General features: G+C 41.7%; 1 protein-coding gene across 8 annotated transcripts in view; it reads right to left on the reverse strand.

The window, feature by feature from the left end:
* Positions 1-17,418, reverse strand: part of LOC125020698 (angiomotin-like) — a 101,386-nt gene that overhangs the window by 9,344 nt on the left and 74,624 nt on the right. For 5 of the 8 annotated variants that reach the window (XM_047606133.1, XM_047606136.1, XM_047606134.1 and 2 more), the window contains 2 exons: positions 8,106-8,299; positions 5,344-5,634 (listed from right to left, as the gene is read on the reverse strand). In XM_047606133.1, coding sequence (XP_047462089.1) covers positions 5,344-5,634; positions 8,106-8,299 — 485 coding nt within the window. Of the gene's footprint in view, positions 1-5,331; positions 5,635-8,105; positions 8,300-17,418 lie in introns of all 8 variants that reach the window. The other 3 variants (XM_047606135.1, XM_047606139.1, XM_047606138.1) reach the window with 3 other exon arrangements.

A 17,418-nucleotide genomic window follows, 5' to 3' on the forward strand; every position in this document is an offset into this window, starting at 1 on the left:
CAGTTTCTCTTATGAGAAGAGGACATCTATTTACAAGCTACCCCACTGTTAATGACATTGCCATGTTTGAGGTTTTGGTCCATTTTTATAATTTTAAATGCAAATAATAGCTGGCTGCTTTGCTGTAGCTCTTAAAAGAACATCCCAGAAATGTACCCTTTACTTTAATCGACAGGTGAATTTTGAGGAATATTTATATGTTAAATGTCTGTGCCCAATACACATTCCATTGACAAAAGTTTTCACTTACTCATCCCAATAACTGAATTCAGGTGTTCCAATCAGCTCCATGGCCACAGGTGTATAAAATCAAGCCCTTAGGCATGCACACTGCTTCCACAAATATTTGTGAAAGGATGGGTTGCTCTTAGGAGATCAGTAAATTCCAGTGTGGTACTGTGATAGGATACCAACTGTGCAAGTCCATTTGTGAAATTTCCTTTGCTACTAAATATTCCACTGTCAACTGTCAGTAGTATTATAGCAAAGTGGAAGTGATTGGGAATGACAGCAACTCAGCCACGAATTGGAAGGTCATGCAAAATGACACAGTGAGGTCAGCGGGGGCTGAGGTGCATAGTGCCAACTTTCTGCAGAGACCTCTAAACTTCATGTGGCCCTCAGATTAGCTCAAGAACAGTGCTTTGGAAAGTTTCATGGAATGGGTTTACATGGCCATGCAGCTGCACCAAAGCCATATATCACCAAGTGCAATGCAAAGCATCGGAGCAGTGGTGTAAAGCACACCGCTACTGGACTCGATAGCAGTGGAGACGTGTGCTCTCACAGTCTCATGGATGAATCTGGCTTTGGTGGTTACCAGGAGAAAGGTGGTGTGGGGTCGTTTTTCAGGAGCTGGGCTTAGCCACTTAGCTCCAGGGAAAAAAACACTGAATGACAATTATATACTCCTAACTTTGTGGGAACAGTTTGGGGATGGCCGCTTTCTGTCCCAGGTGGATGGATGAGCGGGTTTGGTGTGCAAGAAGATTCAGGATTATTTTAATTGTCATTATCACTGTGTACTTGCGTACGCAGAGAACAACAAAATATTGTTTCTCATCTGTGGTTTAACTGTCAGACGGGGGTGAGTGAGGATGTATGTTTAGGGAGGGGAGACAGTCCGTCAATCATCCTGGCCGCCAAAGGAAAGAAGCTGTTCAGCTTGGATATTCTACAGTTGATGCTTGCGTATCTTCTCCCTGAGGGCAGTAGGAGGAAGATGTGATGGGAGGGATGTTGGAAGTCTTTAGTGATGGACATGACTTCATGGATACAGCTCTCAAAGAATCATTATAAGCCTATCACAACTTCTTTGGTCTTCTCCACATTGAGAGAGACGTTATGTCTGCTACCACAGTCATGTCATCAGCAAGCTTGACGATGTGGCTGGAGTTGAATCTGGCTGCATGGGTGAGGAGGCTGAAGAGGAGAGGCAAGACATTTCACCTCTTACCATAGGCCAGTGCTTCTCAAAGTGTGGGGCATGCCCCACTGGTGGGGAATGGAGACATGAAAGGTGGGGCGTGACACACGGCTGGAAATATGAATTACAGTCCCTTCCAAAAGCATTGGAACAGCAAGGAAAATTCCCCTGTTTTTGTTGTTTACTGAAGACATTTGGATTTAAGATCAAAAGATGAGTATGAGACAAGAGTGTCCTGGTATTTACATCTAGATATAGGATATATCACTGTTTGTATTACACCACAGCATTTTGAGGTGAGCAAAAGTAGTGGAACAAATAATCTTAAAGTAAATAACATTTAGTATTTGGTGGCATAACCCTTGCTTGCAATGAATGTGTCAAACCTGCGACCCACCAAACTGTTGCATTCTTCATTTGTGATACTATTCAAGGCTTTTACTGCAGCTTCTTTCAGTTCTTGTTTGTTTCGGGAGGTTTCTCCCTTCAGTCTCCTCTTCAGGAGGTGAAATTCATGCTCAGTTGGGTTAAGCTCACGTGATTGACTTGGCTAGTCTAAAACCTTCCACTTTTTTCCCCTGATGAAGCCCTTTGTTTTGTTGGCAGTGTGCTTTGGGTCATTGTCCTGCTGCATGATAAAATTCCTCCTGATTAGTTTGGATGCATTTCTCTGTAGATTGGCAGCCAAAATGTTTCTGTACACTTCGGAATTCATTCTGCTGTTACCATCATCAGTTACATCATCAATAAATATTAATGAGCCTTTTCCAGAAGCGGCCATGCATGTCCAAGCCATTACCTCCACCATGCTCCACAGATGAGCTTGTATGCTTCGGATCATAAGCAGTTCATTTCTTTCTCCACACTTTAGCCTTTCCATCACTTTAAGAAAGATTAATCTTGGTCTCATCAGTCCATAATATTATGTTCCAGAACTTTTGTGGTTCATCTCTGTACTTCTTTGCAAATTTCAATCTGGCCTTCTGATTCTTACTACTGATGAGTGGTTTGCATCTTTTGGTATGGCCTCTATATTTCTGCTCTCGGAGTCGAGAACAACGGATTGTGATACCTTCACCCCCTGCACTGTGGTGATGTCACTTACTGATGTTTTGGGGGTTTTCTTCACAGTTCTCGCAATATTTCTGCCATCAACCACTGTTGTTTTCCTTGGCTGACCTGTTCGAAGTCTGATGCTCAGTACACCAGTAGTTTCTTTCTTATTCAGGACATTCCAAATTGTTGTGCTTGCTATGCCCAATGTTTGTCCAATGGCTCTGATTGATTTTTCTTCTTTTATCAGCTTGAAAATGGCTTGCTTTTCTCCCATAGACAGCTCTCTGGTCTTAATGTTGGTTTATCCTCTTTAACAAGAAATGCAAACTTAATATAGCACTTTTCATACTTAAAAGCAACCCAAAGTGCTTTACATAAAAAAAACAAAATAAGAGTATAAAACATTACATCAAGACATACAAAGACATAAACACACACACAGACATAAACACACACACATACACACAACACATGCATAGATACACGCACACACACAGCACATAGACAGGCACACACATGTCCTCAGTCACACCGGTATGCACTAAGAATTGTCAGGAAGACAGGGTAGGACACCGAGGCTTGAGGCACGGAAGAAGGGGTCCCAGCCCTTAGACCAGAGGGGCATCGCTGGGGAGATCACCCCGACCCGGGCAGAGAGGCCCCCACACCAAGGTGCAGAATGCCTACCTACCCAAGGCCAGAGGGACTCAAGGAACGACGCCCCCATGGGCAGACAGGAACAACCCAGAGCGTGGGTTCAAACAAAGGGTGGATAGACACCTAATGATGTGGTATAATACAAATGTTGATATATCCCGAGTTGTTTAACACATCAAGATGTAAATACCAGGAAATAACAGTTGACATTCTGAACTCTTGTCTCACACTCATCTTTTGATCTTAAACCCAAATGTCTTCAGTGAACAACAAAAACAAGGGGATTTGCCTTGCTGTTCCAATACTTTTGGAAGGGACCGTACATGTATGGTGAATATGTGAGAGAAATTAGTATTTCCTTTTATTCAGATTTAAAAAATGCCAAGGGTCAACAACATTAAACTCATTCATAAATCACTTTGGTCAATTTAGACTGAACAGCTGAGGTCGTGGAAGAACGATCCAAGGAAGGATTCAGCCAGCAGTCAGTCACATAGGTCACATCATTGAAGAGTGGTATATTTTCCCGACCCAGCTCTTCTTCAGTATAACACTATCCATCTCTTTTAAATGGGTTTCCTGCAAGAATATTAAATGAGCATCAAAGTGGCTAGGTAATGCAGTACTATGCTTGATGCTTGATGATTATTTATGTCCTTACAGTTTAAACTCACAAATCTAACATGCCCACCCACATTAGACAGCGTTTTCTTAACCTGGGCCATTAAAGGGCCATGTGTGTTTAAAAAAAAAAAAAAAAAAAAAAAACTGCACAAAAAAGGCCAATACATCCACTCCATACATCTGAAAAGAAGCAAAGGTCACTGTGGTTGACAGAGAGAAGCTGTGCATCCCAGACATTGAGCTCCTGGCTCTGTCTCTTCGTCCTTTTTACCTTCCCAGAGAGTTCCCTCAACTCTCCTTTGTCCTGATTTACATACACCCCAAAGCTAACTCCACCTCAGCAACTGATCTCATCAAGAGCTCCCTGGACAAATTTGAACATTTATTCCCTGACTCCCCCAAATTCATTCTTAGAGATTTTAATCACTGTAACCCTGGAAAATCTCTGAAAGGCTTTGAACAATACATCCACTGCTCCACCCGTCTGGGAAAGACACTCAGCTCAGCTGATCACCCCACCATCCTGCTCGCTCCTACCTACACCCCAGTCATCAGGAAAATTAAGAAGGTTACCAAGACCATCAAGCAGTGGACTAACAAGAGTATAGCCATCCTCCAGGGATGCTTCGAGTCTACTAACTGGACCAACCTCCTTTCCTCTTCTGATGACCTAAACGAACAGGTGGATGTCATCTCTTCACACATCGACATCTGTGAGGAAAACATCATTCCCACCAAGACTGTCACCATCTTCCCTAACAATAAACCCTGGGTCACCAAGGAGCTTAAAACTATTATCAACAAAAAGAAACGGATCTTCTTCTCTGAATCAGAAATTGAGAAAAGGGAGGTTAATAAAGAAGTCAAGAGGGCCATTAAGATTGCCAAGCTCAACTACAAGAACAAGATGGAAGACAAGTTTTCTCATGGAAACCTCTGCTCAGCTTGGCAGGGCCTAAAGAGAATGGCGGCTGTTAACCTTCCCATCAGTGACAACCCTGTTAACATCCCCGGCAGCACACCAGCATCTCTCCCCAATGACCTCAATTCTTTCTTCTCCAGATTTGAGACCAACATCTCCACCCAGCTAGAGGACATCAGATCCACCCTCATACCTGACGACCGCAATGTCCCCTGCATTTCCTCACCTTTCCTCACCACGGACGTAATGAGGGCTCTAAAGAGATCCAAGGCTAACACAACTCGACCCGCTCTAATTTGCATATTAAAGCCACAAAGGTGTCGACAATGCCAAAGCCTTCATCATCGACACCATCCACAGACACCTGGAGCTTCCCCACAGCTCCGCCAGACTCCTGTTTGCTGACTTCTCCTCTGCCTTTAACACCCTGCAACCGCACATCCCGGCAGAGAGACTCCAGCAGAACTTCAACTTGAGCAGCCAGCTCATTCTCTGGATCCTGGACTTTCTGACCAACCGAACCCAGCGAGTCCGGATTAACAATAACCTGTCTGATCTCCTCACCACCTCCACTGGCACCCGTCAAGGCTGTGTGTTTTCTCCACTGCTCTTCATTCTGTACACCCACGAGTGCAGATCAACACACCCTGACTGTCACCTGGTGAAGTTTGCTGATGACACAGTTCTCCTGTCCCTCCTGTCTGGTCCCTCCCTCCACCATGGATCCGCTCTGCAGCAGTTTGTAGAGTGGTGTGACTCTTCCTGCCTGGAGCTGAATGTCAGCAAAATGAAGGAGATGGCGGTGACCTTCTCCAGCAGCCAAAGGGAACTGGCAGCAGCTGTCACCACTATGATCCATGGTTCTCCGGTCGAGACAGTTGAGGAATACAAATACCTGGGAACCATTCTGGACTGCCAACTGAGTTTCTCTTCCAACACCGAAGGGATCCTGAGGAAGTGCCACCAGAGGATGTACCTACTAAGGAAACTGAACTCTTTTTCTGTTAGTAAGAACATTTTGCTGACATTCTATTACACATTCATTGAAAGTGTTTTAACTTTCTCCATACGTTGCTGGTATCACTCTGTAACTGTTCAGGATAGGAACCGCCTGCATAACATTGTCAAGGTGTGTTCTAAGATTATTGGACTCCCTGCTCGCCAACTGAGCACTGTGTACGAGCAGCAGGCTAGCGGCCTGGCTCGTCGAATTCTCAAAGACTCAACCCATGCTCTGTTTCCAGCATTTGAGCTGATGCCGTCTGGTCGCAGGTTCCGATGTCTGGCCTGTAAGACCCAGAGGAGGAGAGCAACCTTTGTTCCCAATGTTATTCTCCTCCTGAACTCGAACTTTACGACAGTCACAATAACTTAAGTCCTCCTGTGTTACACTTGAGTGTAACACAATATCACATGTGCAATACTACCTCTTGTGCAATACTTTGACACTTTAACTACAATGTCACTTTAAATTATTTTTATTTATTTATTTATTTATTTATTTATTTTAACCATGCCTCACTTTATTTATTTTATTTATTTCTTTGTCATACCTTATCTGCTGTTTTACAATTTTATTTTATGTACCGCTCTTCGCCCTCCTAATTACCCTTTGGGGATAAATAAAGTTTTTTCTGATCCTGATTCTGATAAACCATTACCCCGAAAAACTGCCCAAATTATCAAGCCCCCCAGATATGAACACCACACTGAACCTTCCTTCTCACCCAGCAGAAGCATCAAAACTGTGATGCAGGCTACCTCACCCCACATTGAAATAAAACCTGGCATTACCAGCAGCTTAACTACACTACTAAACAACCTCAGTGAGTGTGAATATAAATCTGTCCCAAATAAAAATAAATAAAGTGATAAACAGAAAAAAAAAGGCCATGGGTTAAAAATGTCTTAAAAAAGTTCAAAAGCCCTACATTCTCCAGAGCCAGAAACATCCCCCTAAGCAGAGACTAACAGAGAGGAAAATGAAAACTGAAAATAGCAGGAATAAGTTCTGAATGGAGCAATAAAACTTAACAGTCAGCATACAGTCAATACTGTAGCCATCCTATAGAGAATGGCAACCAGATTCTTCTTGAGTCTCTTGTCGACAAATTCCAGAGTCTGATCAGGATCTTCAAATCTGTAGGTCTGGCCGCTGGACATAGTGATGTGTAGGGTAGCGCGGTACCGGAGGCTGACTTAAATGTTAATCACCTGGATGAAAGCCACCCTCCACTTGGCCACAGTCAGTGCCGGAAAAAGCATCCTACATCATTCATGACCACACCCCAATGTGCCTTCTTTCTTAACAATAACCCCGGATACACTACGTTTTCCAATAATGGACATCCTGCCTGAACGATTTGATATGCTTGTATTGAGGTTCCAAGCATCCAGTGGGGAAAATAGAACAGCTGTCTATATTTAGCAGTGCGACACCACACTTCTGAAACGCACCACAGTGCGCCTGGTGGAAACACAGACTTGAATTGTCACGATCTACCACAGAGCTGCGTTGAGATCCGGGGTTAGTGAATTCTGGATTGGAATGGAGAGGTCACTGATCAGAGAGCTGTCTGCATTATCCTACCTGTTGCTTTGTGGAAAACAAAATACAGATCCCAGCTCAGTATCATATAGGAGATATAAGAGGTAGACACAGCGGTTAGTAACAGAAAATAAATTATAAGAGATTAGAGGACAAGAGCTTGGTGCCAGAGAAGAGAAAGTAGAGGACATGTCCTCAGTACATCTCCCAGCAGCCTAGGCCTATTGCAGTATAATTAAGGGATGTTTAAGTCCAGCCCTAACTATAAGCTTTGTAAAAAAGGAAAGTCTTAAGTCGGACCTTAAAAGAAGAGAGGGTGTCTGCCTCCCAAACCCAAACAGGAGAGGACCCTGATAGCATCACACCAGGAGCAGGTAACATGACCACCACATTAGCAGACTGCTAGCACGATGGATTTGTTATGAGCAGTCCATGATTCTGAGCAAACAAGGTCCATCGCTTTTCAGGATCCTCTAGAAACATTTCCGTTTTATTAATGTTTGAGTTTGCAGTGCATTTTTTGTGTTTGCAGCTCATTTCTCTTCTTGCAGCATGTTTCTGTGTTTGCAACACTTTTCTGTACTTACAGCACATATCTGTACTTGCAGAGAATTTCTTTATTTGCGGCACGATTTTTTTTAACTTGCACAGCGTTTTTGTGTTTGCTGGTGTTGTGAGTTCTTGTGTTTGCAGCACGTTTTGTGTTTGCTGGTGTTATGAGCCTATTAGCAACGTTTTCATTTTGCAGTGCGCTGAGCTCTGTCTGTGGCCTTACTTTTTATAAGCTGAAGTCATCTTTAGAGGAGATTCCTAAAAATTTTGAACTATAAAGAAACAGAGTCCGAAACAATGCCTAACAGGATGAACTGTACCTCTGAGTTGCAACAGACGCGGCAGCGTCAAGGGCAAATTGCCTCATCACACTCTCCTCCAAGTACTTCTGCTCCCACTTGGTCATGTCGGCCTCTAGAGCCAGGATTCGTTCCTCTTTCTCCCTCAGGTGCTCCATCAAAGCTGTGGCATTGTATTCTGTAGGCACACTGCTGTTTTGAGAGCCTCCTTGACGCTAGGGATGAAGGAGATAAAAATAGGTAAGAAAGAAGGAGAAGACTGATTACAGTACGAGGAAACTGGTTTCAAAGTGAAATATGTTGCTAGCTTATCTGCTCCCAAATATAGTTATTTTACATTGTAGCAACACTTAATAATAAAAAATTATGCAAAATCTAAGATCAAAAGGTGAGTATGGGACAAGAGTTTAGAATGTCAGCTTTTATTTCCTGGTATTTACATATTGATGTGTTAAACAACTTAGGATATATCGCCGTTTGTATTACACCACAGCATTTTTAGGTGAGCAAAAGCATTGGAACAAATAATCTTAAAGTAAATAACATTTAATATTTGGTGGCATAACCCTTGCTTGCAGTGACTGCCTCAAGCCTGTGACCCATCGAATCACCAAACTGTTGCATTCTTCATTATTGATACTATTCCAGGCTTTTAATGCAGCTTCTTTCCGTTTTTGTTTTGGGGGTTTCTCCCTTCAGTCTCCTCTTCAGGAGGTGAAATTCATGCTCAACTGGGTTAAGGTCAGTTGACTGACTTGGCCAGTCTAAAACCTTCCACTTTTTTCCCCTGATGAAGTCCTTTTTTTTGTTGGCAGTGTGCTTTGGGTCATTGTCCTGCTACATGATACAATTCCTCCTGATTAGTTTGGATGCATTTCTCTGTAAATTGGCAGACAAAATATTTCTGTACACTTCGGAATTCTGCTGTTACCATCATCAGTTACATCATCAATAAATATTAATGAGCCTGTTCCAGAAGCGGCCATGCATGTCCAAGCCATGACATTACCTCCACCATGCTTCACAGATGAGCTTGTATGCTTCGGATCATAAGCAGTTCATTTCTTTCTCCACACTTTGAGAAAGATTAATCTTGGTCTCATCAGTCCATAAGTTTGTGTTCCAGAACTTTTGTGGCTCATCTCTGTACTTCTTTGCGGATTTCAATCTGGCCTTCTGATTCTTACTACTGATGAGTGGTTTGCATCTTTTGGTATGGCCTCTATATTTCTGTTCTCAGAGTGAGCTGTGTGTTGGTGGTCTGAGGGCTCACTGCAGGGGGTGGAGGAGGAGCCTTGAGATGCGAAATTGTTGGAGGCAGTGGGGAGGTGTGGGGGGTGGGGTAGAGGCAGGGACAGGGATCCAAGAGCCAAACCTGTTGAAGAACGTGTTAAGCTCATTTGCACACTACAAGTTTCCTTCAGACAGACTGTCTCTTCCCCCACAGCCAGCTATGTCCTTCATTCCTGACCACACATCCCTCATATTCTTCTGCTCTAGTTTGACCTCCAGCTTCATCCTGTAAGGGTCCTTGCACTCCCTCAGTTGGTCCCACAGTTGATGCTGTACTCTCCGTAGCTCCTACTTGTTTCCAGACCTGAAGGCTCTCCTTTTGTCATTCAGCAAAGTCTTCAGGCCGCTGGTGATCCATGGTTTATTGTTGGCGAAACAGCGGGCAGTCCTGGGGGGTATGACAGAGTTCTCACAGAATTTGATATAATCTGTGATGTCCACCATGCTGCTGATATCTTCCCCATGTGTGCCAGATACAGGTATTGACAGTAACCATGAAATTAAAGAATAGAATTTCAATATCATGTTAAAACTGTGCATATGATAGTACTGTGTAAATCCTGGGCAAACTTGGCACGTGACCTATTATATTTGGCCTGCGCATTTCCCCACCATCAGCATTCGGAATCTGCGCTCCTCGCTGCTCTTGCTCTTCCACTGAATATTATTTATTGGTACACTTCCACTCTTGACTAAAGAAAAACGCTGTGATATCTTGAAGCTGTTGAGCTTCTGCTAGCTCAAATACCACGAGGTGAAGACGACGATCAGCGAGTGAGAGGATGCAGATGGAGCGTGTTGGGCAGTGGCACACAGACAAATGAAAATTCGAAAGAAGTTGGGAAAACGATTATCTTTTTACCAAGGTCGATTCCACCCCAGTGTATGTTGGATCACTGAAGTCTGCATGATTAATGGGAGCATGTTTTGTCCCATTTATTGCATTAAGTACAGTACTGATTTCATTTCAGGATGTTTTTTCCAATGTTACTTTGCTCATTGCACTAAAAATCTTTATATGAAGATGTAGGTCCGAGGCCTAGGAATGATCCATGTCTGTATTCAGATATTTCTGCAATGAGTGCTTCAATTATTTTTCTTATTTAAAGAAGCCGGATTATCTGGCAGGTAACTTTTTTGAAAATAAGTGTGCAGCACAATAAGTGTCATTCATTTTTCAGGTAGTGTTTATTTTGCATGTGTGCTGTATATACCCATATTTAACTTAATCTGCTACAAAATTAACATTTTGGTCCACAACCCTCCTTCCAGATTCAATTTTGGCCCTCCAATGGTCAAGTTTCATATTTAATTTCAAGAAATATTATATAAAACATTTGTGGAAAAAATGGGTGAATGTGTCTCTGACTGTGAAAGTGCTTTGACTAACTTTGAGTAGGTAGAAAAGCGCTATATAAGAGCAAGACCATTTATGATGGAGTAGGCAGCAGAGGAGAAGAAACACTTACTACAGTTTAAACCTCTAAAAATCAAGAAAACAGCACCTCAGTTGTTATTCACTTAGTAACAGAACTCCTGAAATGAGAACCAGTTCACACAGGAAGACAACAAGGAATAGAAAATAATAATGCATTGGTTTTATATTCCATTTTTAGATGCTCAAAGGGCTTACAATTGAATGCATTATTCATTTACTCACACAGTCACACCCTGGTGGTAAACAACTTCAGTAGTCACAGCTGACAGAAACGTGGCTGCCAATGTGCGCCTATGGCCTCCCCGACCTCCATCAACATCACTCACTCACAATCACACACCAGGAAGCACACACCTGGGGGCAACATGAGTTAAGTGTCTTGTGTCAAGGACACAATGGACAGACAGGGATAGGGCGGAATCGAACCGCTAACCTTTCGGTTACTGGACAGCCGCCCTCACTCCATTCACATGAGGCAGCCCAAAATTCATTGATGGCCGAGACCACACTTTCCCTGCAGATGCTTTGAGAGGAGTTACAGACATCCAGAGAAGCGGTGCTGGTGCAGATAAAAGATGAGACTGAGATTGCAACATCCTTTAAATCATTAAAACAGTCACTGATTCTTCCCAGAACGAAATATGAAGAGACACTGCGCTTGGCAAAATAATGGGCAGAGTAACTGCACTGGAGAAGTCACAACATTGAATCACTATGGAATGTAAAAAACTTCAGGAGAAATATCAAGCTCTAGAAAACAGCAGCAGGAAACAAAATCTACAGCCAGTTGGTATTACAGAGGGACCCGAAGGTGGCAATATGATCAAATTCCTTGCAGATTTTTTTCCTGCTGTACTCAAAGATGACAACTTCATGATGTAAGAATGTGTTAACTTATTACATTATGAGCCTTAATGGTGCCGCTCATAATGTAATAATATTAAATATATGATAGCAGCCTGTTAGAATAAAAACACAAGTCCAAATAAATTTAACTCAACAATATGCATAAATTGTATATATATATATATATACATAATTTATGCATTTAATGCTCTGTTTATTTACTGCTCTTCCCTGAGTACTCTTTTTCCCTCCCACCTTCCAATGACATGCTCGTTAACTTGACTTGCGATTCTAAATTGTTTGCCTTCTATCCAGGGTATACCCTGCCTCTCACCCAATGACCACTGGGATAGACTCCAGCGATCCCTACGACGTTAGTGAGGATAAGTGGTCGTTGAATGTAGATGATGAGACTTCTCTCCTCCTTGAACAGACACTCTACCATGGTGGACCCTAGGGGCTATGCTGTCCGGGACATTTTGCCCCTTACCCCGAAGGGTCAGACCCTGAATGAAGAAGAAGAACAAGAGTCTGTGTACCTGGCCCTAAGGGTTACCTCAGCCCCATCCTGAAACCTGGCCTGGAGCTGGGGCTCATAGGTGAGTACCTGGTCCAGCCCAAACTGGATGCATCAACTCGGCTATCTGTGGGCCCACCACCCACAGGAGGAAACATGAAGGGTCTGGTGCAAGGCCCCTGCCTTGGAGGTCTGATCCTGAGTAATGGAAGCAGGCTCTTGGAACATGGAATATCTTCTCTCTGGCAGGGAAGGAGTCGGAGCTTGTGGAAGAGGTCAAGCTTTATTGACTGGATACAGTCATCCTCACCGCACAGATAGTGTCGGCTCAGGAAGTCCTTTTAAGTCCTTAAGAGGGGTTGGACCCTCTTCCTTGCTTGAGTTGCACCAGTTCAGAGTACCCACCCTTTTTGAAGGGCCTCAAACTGGACTGCGTCCTGACTCGGACTCTATTGTCCTGCTGGTGGACTTCAATACTCATGCTCAAGAAAGGAGTCTGATGCAGCACTTGCAAGTAATTGTTGTGTTAAAAGGTCACTAAACCAGGAAAGCCATTCACTGAAGGTCTGTTTCGGAAAGACTGCGATGCAAGTTGCAAATATTATCTGCCCAGAAGAAACCTCTCAGTTCAGCAACTTCAGTCTGTCAGCTAATACAGTGGCTGAGCGAATTACTGAACTATCAAGTGACATTTACTTGACAAATGCAAATATTTCCATGCATACTCTGTGGCGCTTGATGAAGTTACTGACATTAATGACATGGCTCACGCCATGCACACAGGGAACCCACATCTATGATAGGGAGGAAAAATGAACTCGTAGCTCCAAAAAAAATAGAGGAGGAAGGTTGTGATTCTGCCATTGTTGTTCTTCACTGCATTATTCATCAGCAGGCACTAAACAGCAAGTGTTTCAAGCTTGACAATGTAATGTCTGTCATTGTGTGAAGCAACTGAATCAACTTCAGCAGAGCCAGGGGCCTACAGCACCGCCAGTTGTGTGCTTTTTTTGGAGAAAAATTACGTATCTTAAGGGGATGTGCTGCATACCACAGAGGTTTGGTGTCTGAGCAGGGGAAATTCAATTCAATTCAATTTTACTTATATAGCGCCGATAACAGTACAAATTGTCTCCAGATGCTTTACAAAAACCAGCCTGCAACCTCCAGACCAAGCCTGAGGGAGGGACGGTGGCAAGGAAAAATTCCCTTTTAACAGCCCTAACTTGGGCTGTCAAAAAGGAAAGTCTTAAGCCTGACCTTAAACGTAGAGATGGTGCCTGCCACCCGAACCCAAACTGGGAGCTGGTTCCACAGGAGAGGAGCCTGATAGCTGAAGGCTCTACCTCCCATTCTACTTTTAGAAACTCTAGGAACCATAAGTAGACCTGCACTTTAAGATCGTAGTGATCTGTTGGGACCATACAGGGTAACACTTTATATTAAGGTCCTTGTAATAACCATTAATTAATAGGTAATAAGGCCCTTGTAAGTCCTTACAAGATGCTTATTAACATTATTGTGTATTTATAAGCCTATATAAGTGTTAATAGTGGCTTTATAATACAGTTAATAGCAGGCTATAAGACATTTATAAGCAGTTATAAGAAACTTGTTAACAGTTTGCAAATGCTTAAGAACATTAATAAAAGCCTCATGAGTATCTTATAATTGTTCATAATAGAATTACAAACACCCATAACCTGCCCATTATGTCTTTGTAATGCCTTTATTAATCTTTTATTTGCTTTATTAATACTAAAATATACTTTATTGCTCATCTATTATCATTTGACTATGCACTTGTCAACAGTTAACTATGCTTTTTGCAGCTACCAGATCTAAAGCGAGAACAATTCTTTATTAAGTCTAATAAATATTTCATTATGTGTTAATTACTGGTTAATGCATTCACACCCTCCACATCTAGAATGTCTGATATAATAGGAAGAATAAAAAGCATAATACAACAAGTGTTTTAACTGTGAAGCCCAAAATAGTTTTATTCATTGCTGTGGACTAAAAATGTAAAAAAAATAAAAACATTTTCAGGAACTGTAAAAATTGAGGCATATTATTAAAAACATTGAAATTAGCATAAAGTCCAATTGCAACATAAAACTGAGTCTTTCAGATATGATGGAGCTAGGCCTCTCAATGCCTTGTATATAAGGAGAACGATTTAAATTCAATTCTAGATTGTAAAGGGATCCAATAAAGAGAAGCTTAAACTGGAGTAATATGATCTCTCTTGCTAATTCCTGTCAGTGCTCTTGCTGCAGCGTTTTGAATCAATTGGACTCTTTTTTAAGAGCTATTTGGACAGCCAAACAGTAATGAGTTGCATGGAGTAGTTTTTCCGCATCACTCCGAGAAAGGATGTTCCTAATTTTGATGATATTACCAGGGTGAAAGAAAGTAGTCTTTCTTTCACCCTGGTCACCTGCTTTATGTGACAATTAAAGGACATATCCTGGTCAAATACAACACCAAGGTTTTTCACAGTAGTACTGGAGGCCAAAGTAATGCCATCCAATGAAACCAGGTGATTAGATAATGAATCTCTGACATGTTTAGGACCAAATACAATAATGTCTGTTTTGTCTAAATTTAAAAGTAGAAAATTACAGGTCATCCAAGCCTTTATGTCTTTATGGCATGCTTGGAGTTTAACCAGCTGATTAGTTTCATCTGGTTTAATGGATAAGTATAGCTGGGTATCATCTGCGTAGCAATGGGAGTTTATGTCGTGCTTTCTAATAATATTGCCTAAGGGAAGTATGTATAATGTGAATAATATTGGTCCTACTACAGAACCCTGAGGAACTCCATAGCCTATTTTGGTATATACAGAAGAAGTGTTGTTTACATGGACAAACTGGAATCTGTCTGACAGATATGATTCAAACCAGTCTAATGCAGTTCCTGTAATCTTGATCCCACTTTCAAGTCTCTTTAGTAGAATACTGTGATCGATAGTGTCAAATGCTGAACTGAGATCTAGCAGGACAAGTATAGAGACAAGTCCATCTTCTGAAGCCATGAGGAGGTCGTTGGTAACTTTAACCAGAGCCGTTTCTATACTATGATGAGCTCAAAAACCTGACTGAAACTCTTGGAAATTATAGTTGGCTAAAACATCTGGGTCAAGAGTGGGTTTTTAAGTAAAGGTTTAATTACAGCAGTTTTAAAAGACTGGGTCACATATCCTGCTAATAAAGATAAGTTTAACTGATTTAATATGGAGGTATTAATTAATGAAAAAACCTCCTCGAGCAACTTAGTCGGGATGGGGTCTAGAAGACAAGTTGATGGTTTAGTTGCTGTAATAACTGAAGTGAGCTCAGGAAGATCAATTAGAAAGAAATAATCCAAATATTGACTAGGTCCTACAGAGGCTTCTAATGCCACTGTACTTACATCTTTGACAGCTGGAAGAGTGCTATGAATTTTATTTCTAATGCTAACGATTTTATCAGTAAAGAAGCTCATGGAGTCATTACTGCTGAGGGCTGAAGAAATCGATGGCTCAACAGAGCTGTGACTCTTTGTCAGCCTGGATACAGTGCTGAAAAGAAATCTGGGGTTGTTGTTTTTTTCTATTACTGAAGAATAATATGCTGTTCTACTCTTACGGACAGTTTTTTTTTTTTTTTTTCATAAGTTGTTAAACTATCTTTCCAGGCTTCCATCTTACCATGGAGCCACCTTCCTTCGATTAACCACCTTCTTTATAAGAGGAGCAACTAGATTTAGAGTTGTACTAAGTGATGCTGTCAACAAAATAATCTATTTGTGTTTGAGTTAAATTGTGGGTGCTGGCATCCACATCACTGACATAAGGCACTGAGGTAAATACTCAAAGAATTAATTCCTTATATCTAGTTATAGCATCATCGGATAAGTGTCTACTGTAACTAAATGTCTTTCCAATTTCTGTGTAATCTCTTGTAGTAAATTCAGATGTTGCAAGGAAATGATCGGACAATAGACTGTTATGAGAATTTAATGTTAGACCTTCAGTTTTTATGCCATATGTTAGTACAAGATCTAAGGTGTGATTGAAACAGTGAATTGAACCATTTACATTCTGAGAAAAGCCAATTGAGTCTAGTAATGACATAAATGAAGAGCTAAGACTGTCACTGCCGACATCAACAAAGATGTTAAAGTCACCTACTATAACTATGACTTTATCTGTTGAAAGGACTAAATCACATAGAAGCTCAGAGAATTCAGCTAAACATTCTGAGTAAGGAGCAGGTGGGCAATACACCACAACAAAGAGAATGTTTTTTTGTGTTTTCCAGTCTGGATGAGCAAGACTAAGAGTAAGGCTTTCAAATGAATTAAAGCTTTGCTTAGGTCTAGGATTAATACATAAATCAGAGTAGAAGATTGCTGCCACTCCTCCTCCTCGGCCTGTGCCTCGAGGAATGTGAGAGTTACTATGACTGTGTGGCATGGACTCATTTAAACTGACATATTCAGTTTAAACGAAATGCCCTGAAGCGTCTGTTGATCCGAGAAGAGAAGTGAACATGTTCATGGAGGAGGACAGGCTGGACATTCCTGAACTTGATGATCACATGTGACGGACCTAGCTTTTCTTGTTGACATCACACAGGAGCTGAACACACTCAACCTGAAGTTGCAGGGTCCAGACTAGCTTGTCACTGCACCTTTTGAAAATGTCAAAGATTTCATTGCCTTTGAGAAGCTGTAGCAGGAATTTGACCAGTGATTTGCAGACTTTGCAAAACACACAGTGTCACCTTCCAAATCTTTTCTGACCCCTTCTCCTCTGATGTGCAGAATGCCCCTTCTGTGTTACAAATCCTTGCACTCAAAACAGTTCATTTCTGAACTCATTTGTTTTGTTTTCTTTCTATGTATGGGTTACTTGGGTTGTTACCAACACCTGGTGAAAATTTCATGTCAATAGCACCTTCGCAAATATGTTTACTATAAAAAATTGTGATGTGTTCAATATTTACCCGTTGTATAATGTCAGAGGATGTTGGCTCTCTGAAAGAATTTTGTTTGTTGTATGGGAGCACAAACATGTTTTTTATACTTATAATTTTATCATGGTTTGTATTTGTGAAGAAAAACATCATATCACAAAGCTGCCTTTCCTCACGTGACCCCAGTGAATATCTGTGCACCTGCCCGAGTAACATTCAGGAGTCAGGGTGAAAAGTCTGACACAGGCAGACACAATTTCGCAATAGAGGTGG

The sequence above is a fragment of the Mugil cephalus genome, chromosome 15 (genome assembly GCF_022458985.1).
Source record: "Mugil cephalus isolate CIBA_MC_2020 chromosome 15, CIBA_Mcephalus_1.1, whole genome shotgun sequence".
NCBI classification, from domain to species: Eukaryota; Metazoa; Chordata; class Actinopteri; order Mugiliformes; family Mugilidae; genus Mugil; species Mugil cephalus.